Source organism: Rhinolophus sinicus, linkage group LG03, assembly GCF_036562045.2.
Source record: "Rhinolophus sinicus isolate RSC01 linkage group LG03, ASM3656204v1, whole genome shotgun sequence".
Taxonomy (NCBI): domain Eukaryota; kingdom Metazoa; phylum Chordata; class Mammalia; order Chiroptera; family Rhinolophidae; genus Rhinolophus; species Rhinolophus sinicus.
Window position 1 is genome coordinate 62423455 of NC_133753.1, and position 20417 is coordinate 62443871.

The 20417-nt window shown below is 41.3% G+C and overlaps 1 protein-coding gene across 2 annotated transcripts in view; it reads right to left on the reverse strand.

Annotated features, from left to right (window-relative positions):
- The window catches only part of TUBGCP4 (tubulin gamma complex component 4), a 31932-nt gene that overhangs the window by 4228 nt on the left and 7287 nt on the right, over nucleotides 1-20417 (reverse strand). For both annotated transcript variants that reach the window (XM_019725372.2, XM_019725371.2), the window contains exons 3-14: nucleotides 20086-20208; nucleotides 19653-19706; nucleotides 19173-19229; nucleotides 15882-15961; nucleotides 12612-12813; nucleotides 10125-10290; nucleotides 9756-9880; nucleotides 5827-5877; nucleotides 5313-5418; nucleotides 3716-3823; nucleotides 3157-3295; nucleotides 600-777 (exon numbers count right to left, since the gene is read on the reverse strand). In XM_019725372.2, coding sequence (XP_019580931.1) covers nucleotides 600-777; nucleotides 3157-3295; nucleotides 3716-3823; nucleotides 5313-5418; nucleotides 5827-5877; nucleotides 9756-9880; nucleotides 10125-10290; nucleotides 12612-12813; nucleotides 15882-15961; nucleotides 19173-19229; nucleotides 19653-19706; nucleotides 20086-20208 — 1389 coding nt within the window. The remainder of the gene's footprint in view (nucleotides 1-599; nucleotides 778-3156; nucleotides 3296-3715; nucleotides 3824-5312; nucleotides 5419-5826; nucleotides 5878-9755; nucleotides 9881-10124; nucleotides 10291-12611; nucleotides 12814-15881; nucleotides 15962-19172; nucleotides 19230-19652; nucleotides 19707-20085; nucleotides 20209-20417) is intronic.

A 20417-nucleotide genomic window follows, 5' to 3' on the forward strand; every position in this document is an offset into this window, starting at 1 on the left:
TTGCCTCGCCTTGTAGAAAGTTATTTGCCTAATTCCTACCAGCCTCCAAAGTCTGGGCAGATTGCCCCCACCCCACTGCCCGCCCCAATCCAGTCCCCTCATGCCACGTCCCCTCCTGACTGACCTGGTTAAGTCCTTATAGGATTCCAGAAGTTACGGCAAACTATAGAAGTAACAGTCAAATCAACAAGAATTAAATCCTGCTGTGCTGATAGGGACCCTAACTCCTCATTCTCCTTCATTTATTTTCACTTTTCTCTTAAATGCCCCCAAGAAACATGCCTAGTGATACCATGTTTCCCCGAAAATAAGACCTAGCCAGACAATCAGCTCTAATGCGTCTTTTGGAGCAAAAATTATAAGACCCAGTCTTATTTTACTGTAAGACCAGGTAATATAATTAATATATAATACCGGGTCTTACATTAATTTTTGCTCCAAAAGATGCATCAGAGCTGATTGTCCGGCTAGGTCTTATTTTTGGGGAAACACCATATAATCCGTGAATTTTCTCAAACCCCAGTTTCATCAAATGCAGAACTGCAGCCCCCCTTCAGTAACACCTGCCACCTTCCCTCCTGCTCCTGCGCGGCACAGACCTGGAGGTAGTACTGGAGATTATCCACCAGGAACGCCATGTGGTTTCGCAGGCGCCACTTGACCGCGTCGGTCTGGTTGGACTTGAGGTGCTTGCGCTGCATCTGCAGGGCCCAGCAGTGCTGCAACTCCGCTTGCACCCGGCGCACACTCAGTAAGTACTTGAAAACGACATTGTACCTGGGACAGAAACAGCGCGCTGCACGAGGCGGAAACCTCACTCCCCACGCCCACCTGCATGATGGACCTTGGGACTCGCCCGCTCTCCCCAAAAGGGCAGGGTAGAGATATAGACACATAAACTGGGTTATTTATATGATGGACTATTACATAGCCATCAAAATGAATGAACTTCAGCTGGACAACAAAATGACTGCTAGTAGGAGGATTTTGAATAAAAAAGGTAAATTTCAAAAGATTACATATAGCTCAATACCTTTTTTTTTTAAAACTTACAATTTTTTTTTTTTAACTTTTATTTTAAGTGTGTTTTTCCAGGACCCATCAGCCCCAAGTCAAGTAGTTGTTTCAATCTAGTTGCAGAGGGCGCAGCTCACAGTGGCCCATGTGGGGATCGAATTGGCAACCTTGGTGTTAAGAGCGCTGCGCTCTAACCGACTGAGCCAACTGGCCACCCCAATACCTTTTCATAGTGCTTAAAACAACTAAATAGAAAAAATATATACTTTGTGCAAATACACAGAAAACATGGAATTTAGGATAGTGGTCAGTTTGGGATGTGGGAGGCAAGGGGGCAAGATGGGGAGGACCACACAGGCAGATGACATTGCTCTCAGTATTCTAGGTTTTGTGCTGGGAAGTGGTTTTACGGCGCGTGTGTGCGAGTGTGTGTAGGAAGGAGGCCTTTCCAGGACCAGTAAGAATATATTAAGGCTTTTGGTGAATCTGATCCTGTGCCTGGAGCCCAGAGAAGGAAAAGTCAAGGGCACCTCTCACTAAGATCCCCTCGCAGTGAGCTCAGGCCAGCTGCCTGACGCTGAGGCCTGTACTGAGAAGACTGGGAAGAGCAGCTGCTTCCCGGTGGAACTGGACGTGTTGACTTGCTCTTAGGCAGGCACGCAGAGGGCAGTCCGATTCCATTTGGTTTTAAAAATTATCTATTTCTAATGGAACAATATACTGAAAATGCTACACCTTGTTTGGATTCTGATTTGAACCAACCCAACCATAAAGACATTTTTTAGATAACGAGAAATTTAACGTGGATTGAATGTCAGATAATTTTTTGGGATGTGATAATGGCATTGTAGTTGTGTTAAAAATATGTCTTTTTTGAACTGCATAGTGATGGAGTTCAAAAAAGGGATTCATACCTGGGATTGCTTTATAAAGCTCTAGCAAAAAAAAAATAGATGAAACAAGTACCATAATACTGATGGTTACTAAAGCTGGATAATGTGTACATGGGAGTTCATTACAATCCATACTTTTGTTTCTACATGGAAATTTTCATAATAAAAAGCTAAGAAAATAGTGTGATTTCTTTAAGGGTGTTAGGACTGTCTCAAGTGAGGAGCTGAGTGGACTGCTGGGCTGGGGGTGCTGGGAGCTGAGGAGGCGCCCCGGACAAGGTCCGTGCAGCTTACTTAGGTGGGCTGTGGGCTCAGAACCTGGCACGGACTCTTCCCCCCGAACCAACCTTGTCTTTTCCAGTTTATGCCTAGTCTCTCACACCTTACACTTCTCTACTCCCCCAAAATAGACAGGGTTGTGAACAGGAAGAGGGAGGATGAAGAGAGGCCCTTTGTTCATTTGTTTCCCTTTTCTCCACTTCTCTAGCCTGAGCAGGGCAGCTTCCATCGTCCAGTCAGGCCAGGGCCCAGTGCCCGAACCTATAATAGGTTTGGGAAATTCCTAAAACGGCTGGGGATGGGGTTCAGAGGCCACCACCAGCCAGTATGCTTCTTCCACTGCCTTTCCCTAGAGCTCTAGTTCCTCTCTGGTTTGGGGACATTAGGTCCTGATGGCCAAGCAACAGCACTTGCCAGGCTCTCAGGATAAAGACCAGGGCTGATCCGAGTCTCCTACCACCCTGCTCCTGCTCCTTTACTGCACCCCCACCCAGCATGGCCGTCCCCATTGCCTCTCCCTGGGGGAAGGTGTTCTCCCCAGTGACTAAAGTCCACAGCAAACACGTGGGCTTGGGAAGTCTTCCCAAGTAATTAGACAAGTTAGGGAGGAATCTTGTCAGTCTGATGGAATTATCAGGGGCCAAACTCAACGTGGTGCCTGAGATGGCAGGTCCCAGCAGTCACAAACTGGCAGCCTATACACGTGTTATTTTGCCATTAAAAAGAAAACTGGTTTTAAGGGTTCCGTTCAAATCAGTATCTACCACTCCCTACTGTCTCACGTCTGCAGCTTCACTTTGTAATGTTTTCTGTCCAGCCCCCCAAGGCATCTGAGTCTGAACCCTCTGATTTACAGACAGTTAACTAGCTGGGTGGCTATCGTGTTGCCAGGAATTCTATTCCTGGTCACTTCTTCCCTTGGAAGTAAGGTGGGTCTTATTTACCTGTGAGAAACTCAAATACTCACTTTTCCAGGACAGCGGGGGTGAAGAGAATATGCAGTGGCCACTGCACTTTGTAGGAAAGACCCAGGGCTGCCCAGCCAGACGCAGGGGCTTCCCGGGGAGAAGTCTCCCGAGATGGCCCTTCTCTGGCTTGAGCAGCATCTGTTAAGAAGAGAAGGGAAGAGTCTACGTTAGGCTTCGCTAATCTAGAACCACAGCTTCAACAGGTGAACAGCATTCAGGAAATGAGTGCGCACTCGAGCCTGCAGTGTCAGAAGCACAGAGGAGACATAAAGGGGACTTGCAGAGGCAAGAAAACGTCTACGTGAGGTTCTTGACTCTTAGAGATTCTTTTTTCAGCCTTCAAGTCTGGTGGATTGAGATAAACAGAGACCATTCCAGCAGCACAACAAAAACTGAAACCTCGGCCTGGGCATCCCGGCCTCTCTGGACTCCCTCCTGTTTAAAATTAGGGCACTGGACTAGGTGATTTCTAAGGTCTCTGTGGAGGTGGATGGAAGCAGAGGAAGGAGAACAGATGATGACCGCAGGAACAGAAAGATGCAAGAAAGAATGGCAAACCTTTATGCTCCTTTCCATGGTACTCAATTGTCAGGTGCAACAGCGGGAGGAGGTTGTCATCGTCTAACAACACCTTGTGTGCTGACTGTTGGAAGGCCACATTCACATCTGCAAGAAGGAACACGTGGGCTGCCAAGAATGCCTGGGTAACAAACCCAGCCTCGGGCTTTCCACCTCCCCCAGCCTCCCTCACACTAAGAAAGCAACGGAGTAGACTGGCTGCTTTTGCCTGACTAGCACGCCTTCCTCCTCCGCTTGCTGATAACAGCACCTTGAGTTTCCCTGGAGAATCACCCCTGCCCAGTACAATCCATGTAGTTCAGTGAGGCTGACGATACCTGATCCGAGGGGTGGGTGGGCAGGTGACCCAGGCATGAGCACATGGAATGTAAGACTCTACCTTGTTACACTGTTTAGGGATGTGAATGTGACTCAAGCCAGGCGATTCCAGAGGTTCTTATCAGACTCTGAAAGAGTGCAGCACTTTCTGGTTTTTTTTAGAGATAAACAGGGACTTAGTAGGATGTGAGATTCACTGGACACCATCTTGCTACTATGCAACAGGCCTAAGAAGAAAGGCAGAGGTGAAAGATGGAACCACACCAAGTCCTGAAGGTGGCACGTGGGCCACTGGATCAAACTGCCTAAAGCCATCATACTTCTGACCTTTTCAGTTATGAGAATCAATAAATTCTTTTCCCCCCTTTGTTTAAGGTATTTTGAATTGAGTTTTCTGGTGTCTGCAGCCAAAAATGTCCTATGCAAGTACAGTGGACATACATTGTTTTATAGAGCTGGAAAAATAGTAACTCCAGCTACCCCCGCCTCCATTTTCTGTGGGGTTTTTTGACCCAACTTTCCTCATGTAGTCTGTATGGGAATGGTGATTACTCCCACTGGTCAAGGGAGACACTTGGCTGACATAGGTGTATCTTAATGTCTGACCTCTTTGCTACAGGGATGGGGAGTCGGGCTGGCTAATCAAAACCTTTCCCTGGAATCCTTTAACTTGCTATTGGAGAGACTGGTTTGGTTCCTCCAGGAGACGCTGTGAGGGGTATTCCTAGGAGCTATTGGCCATGCTTCCAGCTGGGACTGCAAGGCCATCAAAGGGTGTACAAGAATCACAGACAAGATGCAGTAGGACAGAGAATCCCAGCAGTATTCAAGTCCCTAGTTTCAGTTCTGAGGCCCAGCTATACCCTGTCCCATTGAAGTTATAGATACAATAGCAAATACACTCCCTTTTTCTCCCTAGGTCAGTTCAGGTTAGGTTTCCATCATCACAACCTTAAGAGTGCTAATGCAGTAAGAGGTGGCAATAAGTCCCAATATGTCCCCTCAGGACTACATGGCTATCATCTGATGAGATAAAATACCTGGTGTGAAGGCCTGTACCAGCTCTTCCAGAAAGGGTCATGAGCCACCGCTCCCAGTGACCTCACTGTGAAGCCGAAGGCCTCCCATCCTTGGAAACACTGCTCTGTAACTCACCAGTCTGCTCTGATGTGGAACAGGCCTAAATGGTTCAGCAGCAGCCAAGAAATACCCTACAACTTCAGTAAGCTGCTAATTCTGTGGCTCACAGGGCAATTACCATGTTCGGTTACTGCAGTGGGTGGTGTTTTTAACATGTGTTGAGCTGTGTCAATGAAGGCCTGAAACAGTTCTCCACGTCCCAGAAGGTAAAAGTCTTTAATGATCTGCAGAAAGAATTTCAGTTTACAATTTGGTACCCCAGCAGGGCCATGAGCTCCTCACTAGCCTACTGGAATTACACATGTTAATTTCCTAATCTCATCAGCTTGAGTCAACCTACAAAGGCGCACACTTGGCAATCTCTCATGGCAGGATGACTGCTGTGTCTTTGGTATCATTTATTTAGTGAAAATACAATTATATTATGCCAGAAGAAAGTAAATACCCAAAGCTTTGTATTGTACTGTAATAAATTTGTAATATTAGGTGGAGTTGGCCCATTTGTCCCAGGACATATGAGTCCATTCTAGAACTCTGGGTACAGGCAACCAGTGCTCTCAGGAGAAGTTAGAGAATGAAATCATTGCCCACCAGCATCATTTTAAGAGTGAATAGAACAGCTACGCTATTACCTTCAGCTGACCCAGTAAATCTGACTCTTCCACCATCAGCTTCCAGAGATGCTGTGAAAAGAACCAACAAAATAGGGACAAAATTTCATTACAATGAAAACTTCTGTAAAAAATGGTTTTGTACAAATCCAGCAATGTATTGAAAAAGAATATAAACCATGACCAAGATGAGTTAATCCCAGGAATGAAAGGGTAATTTAACAGTAAAAAAAATTATGAGATGGAAATGTTCTGAAATTAGTTAGTGGTGATAGTTACACAACATTGTGAATATACTATAAAACCACTGAATTATATACTATTTTTAAATGGCTCAAAGGTTATGTGAATTATCTCAATAAAAAAATTAAAAATTTAAATACGAATTTACTACATCAAAGATCAAAAAAGAAAATACAAGTATATCAGGTAAATATGACATGAAAGAAAACTGAAGTGATCTTAATAAGTAATAAAACAGAATTTAAGTAAAACCATATATGCATACATAAATATACATCATAAGTGATAAAGATGACATTACACATAAAAGGAAAAACAGTAAGTACACATTCATTACAACACACACATCTCTAACATATAACCTAAAAATGAGGAATGAGAACATGCATAGGACCCTAGACTCAATACAGAATATACATTCTCTGGGCACATGGAGAGCAATTAAAAATAAACAGACCCGATATTATTAGTTCATAAAGGAAGCCTCAATAAATATGAAAAGACCAATATGCAGACTTTGTTCTCCAACTATATTGCAATAAAATAAGAACAGTAAATTCCATGTGTTAAAAAGAAAATCATACAGAAAATTAAGAATTACTTAGACCAGAATGATAATGAAAACACTACATATGCCAAAAACTTGTGGGACACAGTCAAAGCATTATGTAAAGTTTTATATATATATATTTCTTAGGAAATAAAGATTAAAAATAGAAGAGTCAAGCTTCACCATATGAAACTGGAAGAAAGTAACAGAAAATTCAAAGAAACAAGAAGGAAGAAAAAAAGGCAGGTATCAATGAAAGACAAAAATACAAAGAAAATTAATTTAAAAAGCTGGCTCTTTGAAAAGATTAATATTAAATAATAAAAAAGACTGAAATAAATACAAAATAAGCTACAGAGAAGCAGAGATTTTTAAAAAATGAAATCTAGATGAAATGGTCAGTTCCTAGAAAAGTAGAAAATAACAAAATTGGTATAAGAAATTAATGTCTTGACTAGATTAATAGGTTTTAAATATGTCGAATTGCTGAAGATTTACCCCTCTAAAAAAACCTAGCTTAGATAATTTTTCAGGTAAGTTTAAACTTTCAGTCACAAATTTTATATTAATTGTTCTAAAAAATAGGAAAAGTGACAGCTCATGTTATGAAGCTTATATAATCTTCATTCCACAACCACATAAGAGTATAGGGAGAGAATAGTATAGTCTTATTTCACTAGTAAATGCAGACGCAAAAATTCTAAATACTTTATTGGCTAACTAAATCCAACAGTATATTAAAACATAAAACATCACATTTAAGTATGGCTTATCTCAGGAAGATTCAATATCTGAAAATCCAACCAGGGATTTACCATATGAATACACTAAAGGAGAAAAAGAACCCAAACAAAAAAACTGAACCTTAATTGATACAGAAAAAGCAGTTGATAAAATTTAACATCTATTTATGATAAAAACTCATAATAAACTAGAAAGAGAAGTTAATTTTTTTAACTTGATGTGCCAAAAGCCTAAAGCAAACATTATAGTAGGAGAGAGACTTTAGATGCATCATCTTTAAAAGCCAGAAAAATTCAAGGATGCCCATTATCACGTCTACTGTTTGACACAATTTATATAAGCTATCACTCAAACTGTTTAATGCAGTATTCGAGATCCTAGCCAAGACCAAGGGAAAGAAAAAGCAATATTTTAAAAATTGGAATGCAAGTTGTAAAAGTTTCATTATTTACAAATGATATAATTATTACTTAGAAAATCAATAGCATCAACAAACTATTAGAACTAAAGAAAGACTTCAACAAGTTGTCAAGCATAAGATTAACCTTCAAAAATTAATACAACCGTTTGTCTATATAAGCAGTAACCAACTAAAGATCAAATTCAAACAAGAAAATTATTGTGTAGGAGTTAATTTTTAAAATCTTTTTGTTGAAGTACTAACGTATATAGAGAAAAGTACACAAATCATAAGTTTAAAGCTTGAAGAATGTTCACCCATTAAGCACACCTACAGAACCAGCACCCTGACAGCCCCACCCATGCCCTTTCCATTGACCAGGAGCAAATACATCCTGACATCTAACACCAGACTATTTCTGTTTTTGAACTTTATATAAATAGATTCATATAGTATAGTTTTTTAAAAAATTAAAAAAGGAGAGAAAGATCCTAAGGAGATGACTACGATGGGTATTTGCAGCCACAGCCCCTTTGCCTTCTGGGTACACGATATTTCTTTTCATTACAATGAGCTGTTATTATTGTTACAATACTTTTCAAAAACAGTCTATTAGGTACAATTCTGAAATACTTCAAAGAGTCTGAGCTTCAATTCCTTGGCTAACATTTTTATAAACTGGAAATATAATTTCCAGCAATTTATGCATTTCAAAATTTCACAAGAAAAAAACAATTTTGATCTTACTCAATGAAATTTTACTTTCCTCCATTAATTATATTTTCCAAAGAGTTATCACAAAAATGATTAAAGAACAGAAATAGATCCAATAAAATAAGATGCAAGGAACTGAAGACACCAGCCCCTTTAGGCAAGAGCTGCCTTGGCTATGAACAGAGGACAGTGTCTTGAAATTTTGAGAGGACAGGAAAGTATATTCGAGGTAGTTTAGATATTTACTTGCCCATAAAGAATCAAATCAAGTGATAGCTCAAGGTCCCCTTAAGGTCTAATATTTTAGTCTACATCACAACTCTGTCTTCAATGTCTAGGAATTTTTGGGACAGTGACCAAAAAAGGAAATCATAGGTTACTGGGCTTCCAATGTGAGCACACTCGATGCTCAGCTTTTTGACAGTTCTAGACACTGACCCTAGTGCACTGGCTGTGCTTCAAATCACCTGCAGCTTTGTTTAGTGGTTGGCTGGAATAAATACAAGCACCTACTCCCTCCCGCCCTATGAGTCGGAAGCTCTGGAGGTAAGAACTTGGTGCAAGTGCATGTGTTAAGTTCCAGGTGATTCTATGCACAGCTGGAGCTGAAAACCACTAACATAGTTAACAACACAGTTGACTAACTATAAAGATCTCATTTCACACATCTGGGAGCCAAAGTTCGTTATCAACCACAGAACATACGCCCATTTGAAAAATTTCAGTCACAGTTGAAGTTGGTGGAGGAAGCACAATTCACTTAACACTGAGTCAGGAGTTAGGAGACCTGTTTCTAACCGCACCTTTGTTACATCCTGTGCAACACCAGACAAGTTAGCTTTCTGAGTGTTTTTTTCACTTATAGGAATGGAAAAATCACACTTGTTCTGCCTTCCTCATTCATAAATGAAAGAATAATACAGCCATTCTAAAATACATGTACGTAAGGCACTAAGTTTAGTCAGAATCCGTTGATCCCTTGGAGTTACTGCCGACTACATATATGGACTCAATGTTGACTGTTTGAAATGGAACCAAGACCTCCCTTTACACAACTAGCTAATTAACTAACTAGCTAGCTAGCAAACTCCTGTGAGGTGTGAAAATGCCAAGGCAGTTCTGCCTCTATTACTAAAAACAGAGAGGGTGCTTTCATTTCCCACTTCTTGCCCTCCCTCTCTCTCTCAAACAATCCCTTCCAAGCTAAGTTGTAACCACATCAAGAAGAAACAAAAGTATCCAACTTCTGGGGAACTGGTCCACTTTCTTGCTAAGAAAAATATACTGTGCAAGACAAACCTCAGCCACGGTGCTGCGAATACCATCCACCACCTGTTCAAAATCCACCAGGCTGAAGAGTGGCTGCTGCTTGAGGCGATGCAGCTCTGCAGCAAAAGTGTCCTCCTGGTTTTTCAAAATGGAGCCTGCAGGACAGGAAGGCACGGTCACAGGAAGGCAGAGAACAACCAGGACAGGCAAGGTTTCTCCAGCCCCGGGTGTGGGGCTCCTTCGCCCGCTGTGCAGGCGCATGTCACATGTGGTGATGCTGAAATCTCAGCACATACACATTACTAGCCACTCACTGTGACCAGGCGTGCTTTGGGGGCCACACAATGTCAAGTGAGAGCAGCTTTGCGGATGGGGTACATTAGGCAAGGAGAGCCCTACCTTTTCTAGTCAGGTTGACATTTTGATTCTCAAACATCTGGACAGATTCTCCGACAAACAGGATTTTTTCAGCAACCCTCACGGGAATGTAGGATGGCAGAATCTCCACTCGCAGGGAAAACTGCTTTAGAGATGGTGCCAGCATGTTCTCTTCCTCTATCAGGCGCTGGTCAAGGAAATAATCCGTATCAGAGACAATGTATGAAAAAAGGGAAAGCTAGTAACTCTCCCAACCTGTGATTTACATTTTCTAGAAGCAGGGACTTTAAATCTGAAGTTGCATAATTCTTAAATGACCAGTGTTACAGAGAGATGTATTCCATTTTCAGGCAGCAGGAGAGCACGGTGGAAATAACAGTGTTTTATTTAACATGAGGATTTGAATCCTCCCTCTGCCTTTACTACTGTGGAAAACTTGTGCATTAGATGTGGAACTCACTTTCCTTAGGTATGGAAAACCTGGTCTTTATTTTTTTCCAGGTCTCCATGTCTATGATTTTATTATCTTGCGTATGTCTGCTCTGCCCAGCTCTTTATTATAGTTCGAGTCATTTAGCCAAGTGGTTCTCACTGTGGCTCCTGGGTCAGCAGCATCGGCCTCACGCAGGAGCTTATGAGAAATGCAAATTTTCAAGCCCTTCCCCAGATCTACAGAACATCTGGACGATGAGGCCTCGCAATCCATGTTTTAACAAGTTTCCAGCTAATTCTGACCCACACTGACGTCTGAGAACCACCGATGCAGCCCATGAAGCCCCCGGTACTCAGCACCCAGTCACTCAGCCATTCCACCCCTTCCTTGACCTGCTTTTGATCTGACCCGTGTCCGCCTCCAGCCCGGATGGATGGGGTGATGCTGACTTTGACCTCTGCTATTCACCCTCCGATTCGGGCTTCAGTGCTGGGGTTCATCAGGGCACTTATTCCAGACCTTTTCCTACTCACTCACCACCCTCTTCACAGACAATCACATCTTCCGTTACACATCGTAACAGATATTTTAATTCCTTTTTACATCACAGGACTCTCTATAATTATAAAAGCTATGGACCTTCCTGACAAATACACAAACATACATTTCACAGAACCTCCTGAAGTCCCCCATGGACCCCAGATTAAAAACTTCTATATGCTGATGAGTCTTAAATCTTTACCTTTAAGCTAGGTTGCTCTCGTGAGCTCCAGGCTCAGCCCAGTGGACACTTCTTACAAGTACCTCACACTCAACATGTCGAAAATTAGACCCATCTTCTTTCCCCCAATACCAGCAATACACATTTCTTACCATTACTAGTCAGCGCCAAGCTGCTGAAGGCCCGCATTTGGATATCAGCCCTGCTTCTTCCCTCTGGACCCATATCCAATCAATCACTAAGGCCTACTTTTTCCACCTCCTAAATCTCTCTGAAGCCTCTTTATTCCTCTCCATGTTTACTGTTACCACCCTTGGTTTAGGTGCTATTATTTTTCACTTCAGTGTCCCCAACATTCTCCTGACCTACCTGCCACTAATCTTGATTCCCCCACACAGCATCCAGAGTGATCTATCATAAAGTCTGACTGTTACCGTCTCACCTCAAATTCTTCATTGGCTCCCAGCTCTTCAGGTTCAAGTCCCAATTCCTTCCCACTGTTTCCAAGGGCTTTCATGATCTTACCTCTGCCTAGTTCGACATTGACTGCCACTTCCCCCATCCCCTCCACTGCCCCTTACACTGTATTTCAGTCTTTACTTGACTATTTCAATTGAATTACTAATGGTTCCCCAAATGAGCCAAGTCCTTCATGGGTTCTGTACTTTATACACATCCCTCCCTCTTCCTGGGACATTTCTTGAGCTCTCCTCCCAAATCTTTGCAATTTAAACATATATTCCACTGAAAAGCCTTCTCTAGTTACTCTAAGACCATGATCTAAGAACACCCATACTTACTTTTTTTCAAAGTACTTAGTACATGTAATGTTATTGTTTACTTATTCTATCTTCCTCTGAACTACAATCTCTTTAAGGACAGGGCCTGCTACATTTTATGTGTCTACATAGCTGTGGCACCTAGAACAATGCCTGGCACGTAGCAGGCATTTAATAAGATGTTGTAACAGGATAAAATGGATGGATGGATGAGTAAGGACAATACAGGACTTTGGGGAGTCTAATCAAAACTCCAAACTGCACTTAAAAACTACAGGGTAGCTACAAGACTGCCTTCCCAGACAAGACTTATTAACCTCTTAAAAGCAGACACTGGGAAACAAAAGGAATCTCACAAATATATTTTCTATTTTGTAGCCTCACATTAAGTGAAGTTTTAAGTTTAAGTTAAGTGTCAAGCTAAGATAAAGCCAAGTGTTTTACATCTAAAGAGTTTATGGAAGGTGCCAGGCTATGAGGAACTTGGAGGGACGAGGGAGGACCACAAGGTCATTTGGCTGCCGTCTTTTCTGAGTCCTGGCAGGAGTATGCCAGGCTTCTTGCTGTGCTCTCACCAAGTCCTGCAGTTCTCTCAGTTGCTTTCCTGTCAGTCCCCCAATGCCCAGATCCTCCTCATCTTCTTCTGGCTGGGCGCTGACGTTACCGGAAGATGGACCCTGTTTGATAAAGAACTCTTCGTGCTGGTCCAGGAGGAGTCCATGTAGCATCCAGGCTGAGAGCTGCTTATACATGACCCCATGACACACGGCCAGGATTCTGAGTTGGGAAAAAAGCAAGAGCCTTAGAAGTCCACTTAACACTAACCCCACAACTGTGCAGAGGGCATGCTTTAAACTGCTACAGAATAAACAGAGGCTTTTGAGAGTTTATGAGTCAGAAGGGAAATGACCAATTACGCTAAAAATAATTGTGCTATTCTAATTTAAATGTTTGCAAGTGTACTAACTGATTAAATTTCTAAACTTGTAGCCTACATACTGAAGTCTGAAATGTTCAGTGAATGTTCTGATAGTCCTTTAGGAGAAACACATTTTTCTTTCCTCCTTTTGTGTAAAAAAAAGTTTCAAAACTGATGATTCCTGTTAAAATTAAATGGACTTACAGGAGTCTCTTTTTGGCTAACACAGTATTAAATTTGTTTTATTTTTGTTGGAATCACATAGGGAGAGTAGATTCAATGTGTGAGAGGCAGGTATACCTGAAAAAGTATTATCCAACAGAATGCAGAAACTAAAACAAAACGCAGAAAGGTTGTAGAATGGGATATAAACATGGTCTCAAAGGATCATTCCCAGTTAACAGATTAATTACAAAGGGGAAAATATCCCTCTAAAATGGAGAGATTTGTCAGAAAACACCTAAACCAAGTGATCAAACTTTACAACACCAGTAATGGGACAAACTTACTTTCTGTGCCTTCTAATATGATGCAACCCAAAATGTTTAACCTGAATCTAATCATTAGGAAATAATGAGAAGTATCCAGATTGCAGAATATTCTGCAAGACAACTGGTCAGGAGTTTTAAAACATCAATGTCATCAAAAATTAAAAAAAAAAAAAGGCAAGGAAGAGGACTGTTCCAAATTAAAGAAGACTAAAAAGCCATGACAACCAAATGCAAAAAATAACAGCTACAAAGAACTTTTAGAGGTAACTGAGGAAATTCAGATATATTTTGGATATTGTATTGTTGAATTAATGTTAACTTTCTTGGGTGTAATATGGTATTGAGGTTATATAAGAGAATGCCCTTTTTCTAAAGAAATACATGTTGAAGTATTTAGGGGTTAAGCATCGTATCTGTGACTAACTTCAAATGATTCAGCAAAAAAATTGTGGCATGCATGTGTGTGTATGTATTTATATATATTTACATATATACAGAGGGTGCCAAAAAATGTTTACACATTTTAAGAAAAAAACTGTATTAAAATTATGCTGATGGTAACCACTTTGAGCACCTCTTGTAATTGCAGAAGTCAAACGTGACTTGTATTCATCTTTTGTTATCTGTATATATTGAGTATTACAATTTTAATACAGTTTTTCTCCATTCTTAAAATGTAAATACTTTTTTTTGGCACCCTCTGTATTTCATAGTTTATAGAGAGGGAGAAAGAAAAATAAATCAAATGTGGCAAAATTTTAACTGGTGAAACTAAAGGATATACAGATGTTTACTGGACAGTTCATCCAACATTTTTGTAGATTTGAAATCTTCCAGAATTACTTGTGAAGAAAAAGAAGCTAAAAGAGAGTGAGTACTATTTGTAGTAGCTAACTGAATGGAATCACTCTTAAAAATATCAAATGGGAAGCCCTTTACATTTTGTACATCTGAGGATGTGGTCTGTAACGTTTGGTCCCTGCAAATATATAACAAACATGTTATCTACATCATATTATCTACATAAGATTATATGTTCTATGCATAAAACTATATAGTATATTTATAGAGAGAAACTGCAGAAGACATACACCAAAAGTTAAATTGGGTATCTCAAGGGACTGAGATTACAGGTGATTTCTATTTCTTCTTTTTGCATGTCTGTATTTTCTTTAATTAGGAAAAAAGGCACTGTAATAGAGAAATTATGTCCCTAAAGCATGTTCTAGAAAGTTTCCTAACTCTTCTGCAGACTTACTTGTGTAGTGGTCAGGTGGAGATTGTTAAGAGTTGTGAAGGGCCTCAGAGATCACTGCTTCCAATTTTGCAATTAATGCCACACCATCGTTTTTAAAAACGAGGAGGAAGAGGGAACTAGGAAGATCAATCAAATGAGCATTCTTTGCTCAAAGTCCACATAGAGCTGTAATCCTAATATACGTATAATTATGTATCTTTTTTTCAGTTAGTATTATAAAAACTATTTTTACATGTTATAGTATTGGTAGTTTTAATGGTCTGATAGTCTATTGAGTGAATATACTTTTATTTAGCTTTCTTCTGCTGCTGGTAATTTTCTAATTTCTTGATATAGTAGACAAAATTACAATGAATAATGTTTGTGCATATGGTAATTTTCTTCTTTTGAATAACTTTTTTAGGATAAAATTCCTAAGAGTGACATTATTGGATTCTAAAGTATAAACATTTTTAAGGACCTTGATGTGAAAATATCAGGTACTCAAAATACCCAAGTTTAGAAATAGCTAAGCATTATCTGGCACATGTAATGGAAATTCCCCAAGGATGATGAGATCCCCAAATTAAAAAGGATGCCTCAAGGGCATCTGGGCAACTAGATCCTAGCTTAGATACTCAATGCTTTATAACCCTCTGTCATGTGGGGTGTCATGCGGGGTCTCTGGTCCTACTCCCCACATAAGAACGCAAGATATGGTGAGGCCAAAAAAGAACACCCACGGAGCCACAGATAGGGGAGTCATACCACTATATCTCACTGGTGGCTGAGTTGGAGACACAGGAAGTAGGATCCACACAATTCGCAATTCGCCGTCCACTTCTCTGCCAACCAACCAACCAACGCAGTCACAGCAGTTATATCAGTGGCTTACTGGCTAACTGGTTACAACTGATGGCCAACTAGTCACAGATGACAGCCATCTACTACCCGAGCCAGCACCTTTCCACGTGAGGCCGAGAGCCTGGAAACTGCTCTCTGGGACTCTGTCCCCACACCCTATTTGTGCAATTTTTGAGCCATCATAAGGATTACTGAGTTCCTCTGCTCATGGGTCTTTTTTATCCTGGTCATAACTTTCCCAAGAGGGAAACCTGGGATGACCTTAAAATAAAACAGGTGCAAATTCACTTAACCACCCACCCCCGCTCCGGTTCCCATCTGAGCCATGACTTACTTTTCTAGTGCACTTCGAACAGGAGGCAAACCTCCACAGCTGTGTTTGTATACTGTTTCCAGGATTTGGCAACCATGAATCTGTGGAAAATACAGCCTTTTCAAACTGGATTCCATTTTAATAGTTCATGTAGCACAAAATCATATTCTATATTCAATCTAGAGGGCACAACCCAGCAGGGAATAGGGATGAACTTTCTCATTAGATCTATGCATAGTTCCGATTCTGACTCCAACTGCAATGTATGTGGGGTTTTCCCCACACCACCAAGCAATTCTGACACCAGCTGGGGTGTCCTACAATTCAACCTAATCCTGACATTATCTACCCAGAGACAGCATGAGGTCCCACAGGTTAAGGGCTCAGTCCCACAAGACTGCCCTCCACTTCAGGCGCCAGTCACAAGCCCAGGCTGTTACCTCTGCTTCTGACCAACTGGCTATAGGTTCCCATGACCTTCTCCTCGTGCTCCATTAATCTGCTAGAGCAGTTCACAGAGCTCAGGAAACCAGATTACTCATTAGACTACTGGTTTTTTACAAAGGATATCAAAGGATGTGAATTAATAGCCAGGTAAAGAGACTTAGGGCGAGGTCCCAAACAAAGGAGCTTCTGGTCCCAGGGAAGCGGTCTGTTTCATCAAACCGGAAGCTCTCCGAACCCTGTTCTTTTGGGTTTTTATAGAGGCTTCATTACATAGGCACCGCTAATTAAATTAGTGGCCACACCGGTGACTGAACTCAATCTCTTGCCCCTCTCCCCACCCCGCAGATGGGGAGGGGTGGGGCTGAAAGTGCCAACCCTCCAATCACACGGCTGGTTCCCCTGGCAACCAGCCCCCATCCTTAGATGCTTTCCAAAAGTCAACTCATTAACTCAGGTGTGGTGGATAAGGGTTCGTTATGAATATCAAGACACCTAGATCACTCTTATCAATTAGGAAATTCCAAGGGTTTTAGAAGCTCTGTGCCAGAGACAATATGAAGACCAAATGTGTATTTCTTCTTATAAATCACAATAGTTGTTCTCAAAGTATGCACTCCCTACCCCTCTCCAGCCAGCCCCACCTCTGGCAGCAGCAGCACCACCACCTGGGAACTTCTTAGAAATGTAAATTCTTGGGCCCCACTGCAGACCCACCGAATCAGAATCTCTGGCGTAGGGCCCAGGTCCCAGCCTGGTTTTTAACAATCTGCTCTAGGTGATTCTAATGCACAATGAAGTTTGAGAACTATTGCACTAGAGAAACCAGAAACATTTAGAGTTGAAATTCCAAGCAGAGGTAAAGAAAGCTCTTTATATCAGATTCAGGCCTAATTCAGACTTATAAGGTACACACTTTTCCAAAAATCTGCTTCCTCTTTCTGTGTCCTCTGGCTCTCTCTTTTTTAAAAACTGCTTTATTGAGGTATAATTTACATACCATAGAATTCACCCATTTTAAGTGTACTATTCAACAATTTTTAGTAATTTTACAGCATTGTGCAACCATCACCATAAGCCAGTTTTATAACATTTCCATCACTGTAAAGGATCCTTTGTACCTGTCTGCAATCAACCCCATCCTCACCCCCAGCCCATGCCCTTGACAACCTCAGTTTTTCACTTTGTAGAGCCAGAGCACACCAGCCCCTGGCAGGAAGGAAGATTCACCCATCTGCAATCGCTCTGCTCATTTCTACTCTCCTTCCGGTGGCCAATGGAAGCTGAAAGACAACTGCGATGTGCAGCTACGCATGGAACCTTACACTAACTCCACTTATCTAGAAGGTCCCCTCTATTTTGGGAGATAATTAGTACGTAGAGTGCTTCTTTGGAGTCAGACCTAGGTTTATATGCCCGCTCCACCACTTCCTACCATCTCTGTGACACTAGGCACTTAACCTATTTGACCCCTCAGAGGACTGGATGTGATAACGTATATGAAGCACTAAGCACAGTGCATGGTATACCGCAAGTGCACAATAAAAGCTCCACGTTATTTGATGAGGGCAATCAGCTTTGAAGGGCCAAACAGCACCTCCCCTACTGGCTTTGCTGGCACAGAATGAATGCAGCAAAATTAAGTTTCTGTACTTACAGAGCAAAAAAATAAAGAAGCAACCTGGCAAATTAACTGGTTAACTAGTTACAGTCATCAAGGTGAACACTCCTAATAAGCTAAGGCACAAATATAACAGCTTAAAAACATGAATGAGCTAAACATGTTTAATCCATTTGTCCTTTTTGGTCCAATTAGGGACCAGCAGATAGAGTCTTCTTCTAATGTGAAATCTCAGATAATTTATTCCTCAGTTATTAACTCTGCCCCAAAAAGACATTCTCCCTAACTTTGCAATGCATGTGATAAAAACTTGTGATAAGAACAGTCATATTTAACTAATAAACATCTGGGTTTCACCCAACGGTCTAATTCTCAGGAAACTGCAAGCATCATAACCATAAACCTATTACCATCTTTCCTTCTAAGGATTAACTTTCAGCTTCACCTCAAGACCGACATCCAACAGCTCTAAATCCTTAGTGCAAAAAGCTCTCACGGGGGCCGGCTCGGGGCCGGCCCGGTGGCTCAGGCGGTTAGAGCTCCGTGCTCCTAACTCCGAAGGCTGCCAGTTCGATTCCCACATGGGCCAGTGGGCTCTCAACCACAAGGTTGCCGGTTCAACTCCTTGAGTTCCGCAAGGGATGGTGCGCTGTGCCCCCTGCAACTAGTAACGGCAACTAGTAACGGCAACTGAACCTGGAACTGAGCTGCGCCCTCCACAACTAAGGCTGAAAGGACAACTTGGAGCTGAATGGCACCCTCCACAAATAAGATTGAAAGGACAACTTGACTTGGAAAAAAGTCCTGGAAGTACACACTGTTCCCCAATAATAAAGTCCTGTTCCCCTTCCCCAATAAAAAATATCTTAAATAAATAAATAAATAAACAAAATAAGATAAAAGTTAGATTCCATTAAAAACAACAAATAAGTAAAAGTTAGATTCCATTTAAAAAAAAAAAGAAAAAAAAAAGCCCTCACGTCCATAGCATTCTTCTCTTTCCCAGCAGCATTCTTGGGTACATCTACTAGCATTTCCCCCACCTTCTAGACCAAGAGGTGCTTAAGGACAGGGTTATAATTTATTTTTGCATTCCTGATACTTAGCATGATACGCAGCCAGATATTGTTGAATGAATAAATAAAAACTGCTAAAAGCTAGGGTCTTTGAAAATGAATGAAAGGCAAACTTAATTAAGAAGATTTCCTTGGTGCTTACCAGAGCAAAAGGAAAAGGAAAGTTCTCACCTTTTGACTTTTAATTTGTTCTACCACAACCATCACAGAGGGGAAAAGGAGCTGGAACTGCAAAGTACAGAATAATTAGGAGGGTCTATAATCGAATACAAGGGAAAAAATTACTCCAGCAACTGCTTTTGTTTCTAAATAGTCCCAGTTAACGTAAAGATGGCAATACCACAGAGCAGCCAAGATCCAGTATCCTAAGACAATTTGCTTAGATCTCTGTCTGTAGAGACAGAGAATGGCAGATAGAAGCAGTATTCTGCTTGTGAGGCTAGTATAAGTGTTAGAGAGCATTAACACCTCAGACATTAAGTTTTAACTAATTTGGAGCTTTTCAAACAGTTCTGATCTAGGAAACCATACAAGATATAAAATGCTGGACTCTGAATCCAGAAGAAAAAAAGTTCTCAAGAAAATATCATAAGTTAGATTATTCTAACCGTATCAACAGATTCCAAGCCTTTTGTTATTTTGGCAGCATACCTGATCTAAGGAGTAATTGACATGTGATATGGAGAGATGGGGGTCGGCCAGGAACTGCAACGAGAAACACACTGTAGTTAGGGCTCCATACAAAATATCTCGAATCTATTTGATCCATGAAAACTAGAAGGGAATCTGAGAATGGGCTTACTATTAGTTTTAGGTTATTGAGATGAAGATTTATAGAAGATTATTAATTCTGATTTTCAGGTGATAATACGCTGGGGCTCTCATATACTAACTCAGGAACCTCTGCCATGATCTGCACGCCACTTTGATCATGACTTGAGCAATCACAGAGTACACCTTCCCTCCAGCCACACAGAAAACAGCCCACTCTTAACTACCTGACCGTATTAAAGGGCATTTCAAATTCAAGAACATGCCCTAATCTGCTGTCCCAGAAGGGCTGTCCCCGTATCTCCTCTCTCACCTCTTGTTCCAAATCAAGCAGTGCTTGGCGATAAGGCTGCAAAACAGAGTCCAGACCTGTGCAGAAGGCCCTTAGGTAGATTCCATGTAACCCACCTTGGCCCTGCTGAGAGGGATGGTGATCCTGAAATCAAACAAACAGATGTCAACTTTTCAGCTCACACCCTGGAACTTGAGGAAGACATTCTTTATTACTGGTATTGTTTTTGCTTAAATAATTCCATATCAAAGCAGTGATTCAGTGAGAGGAAAACCCAACTGAAGAGAAAGAGTTTGTGTTATTTTAATTTTCCTAGTGGCCCAGATGTTACAAACAGCCAGGTACTATTCCAT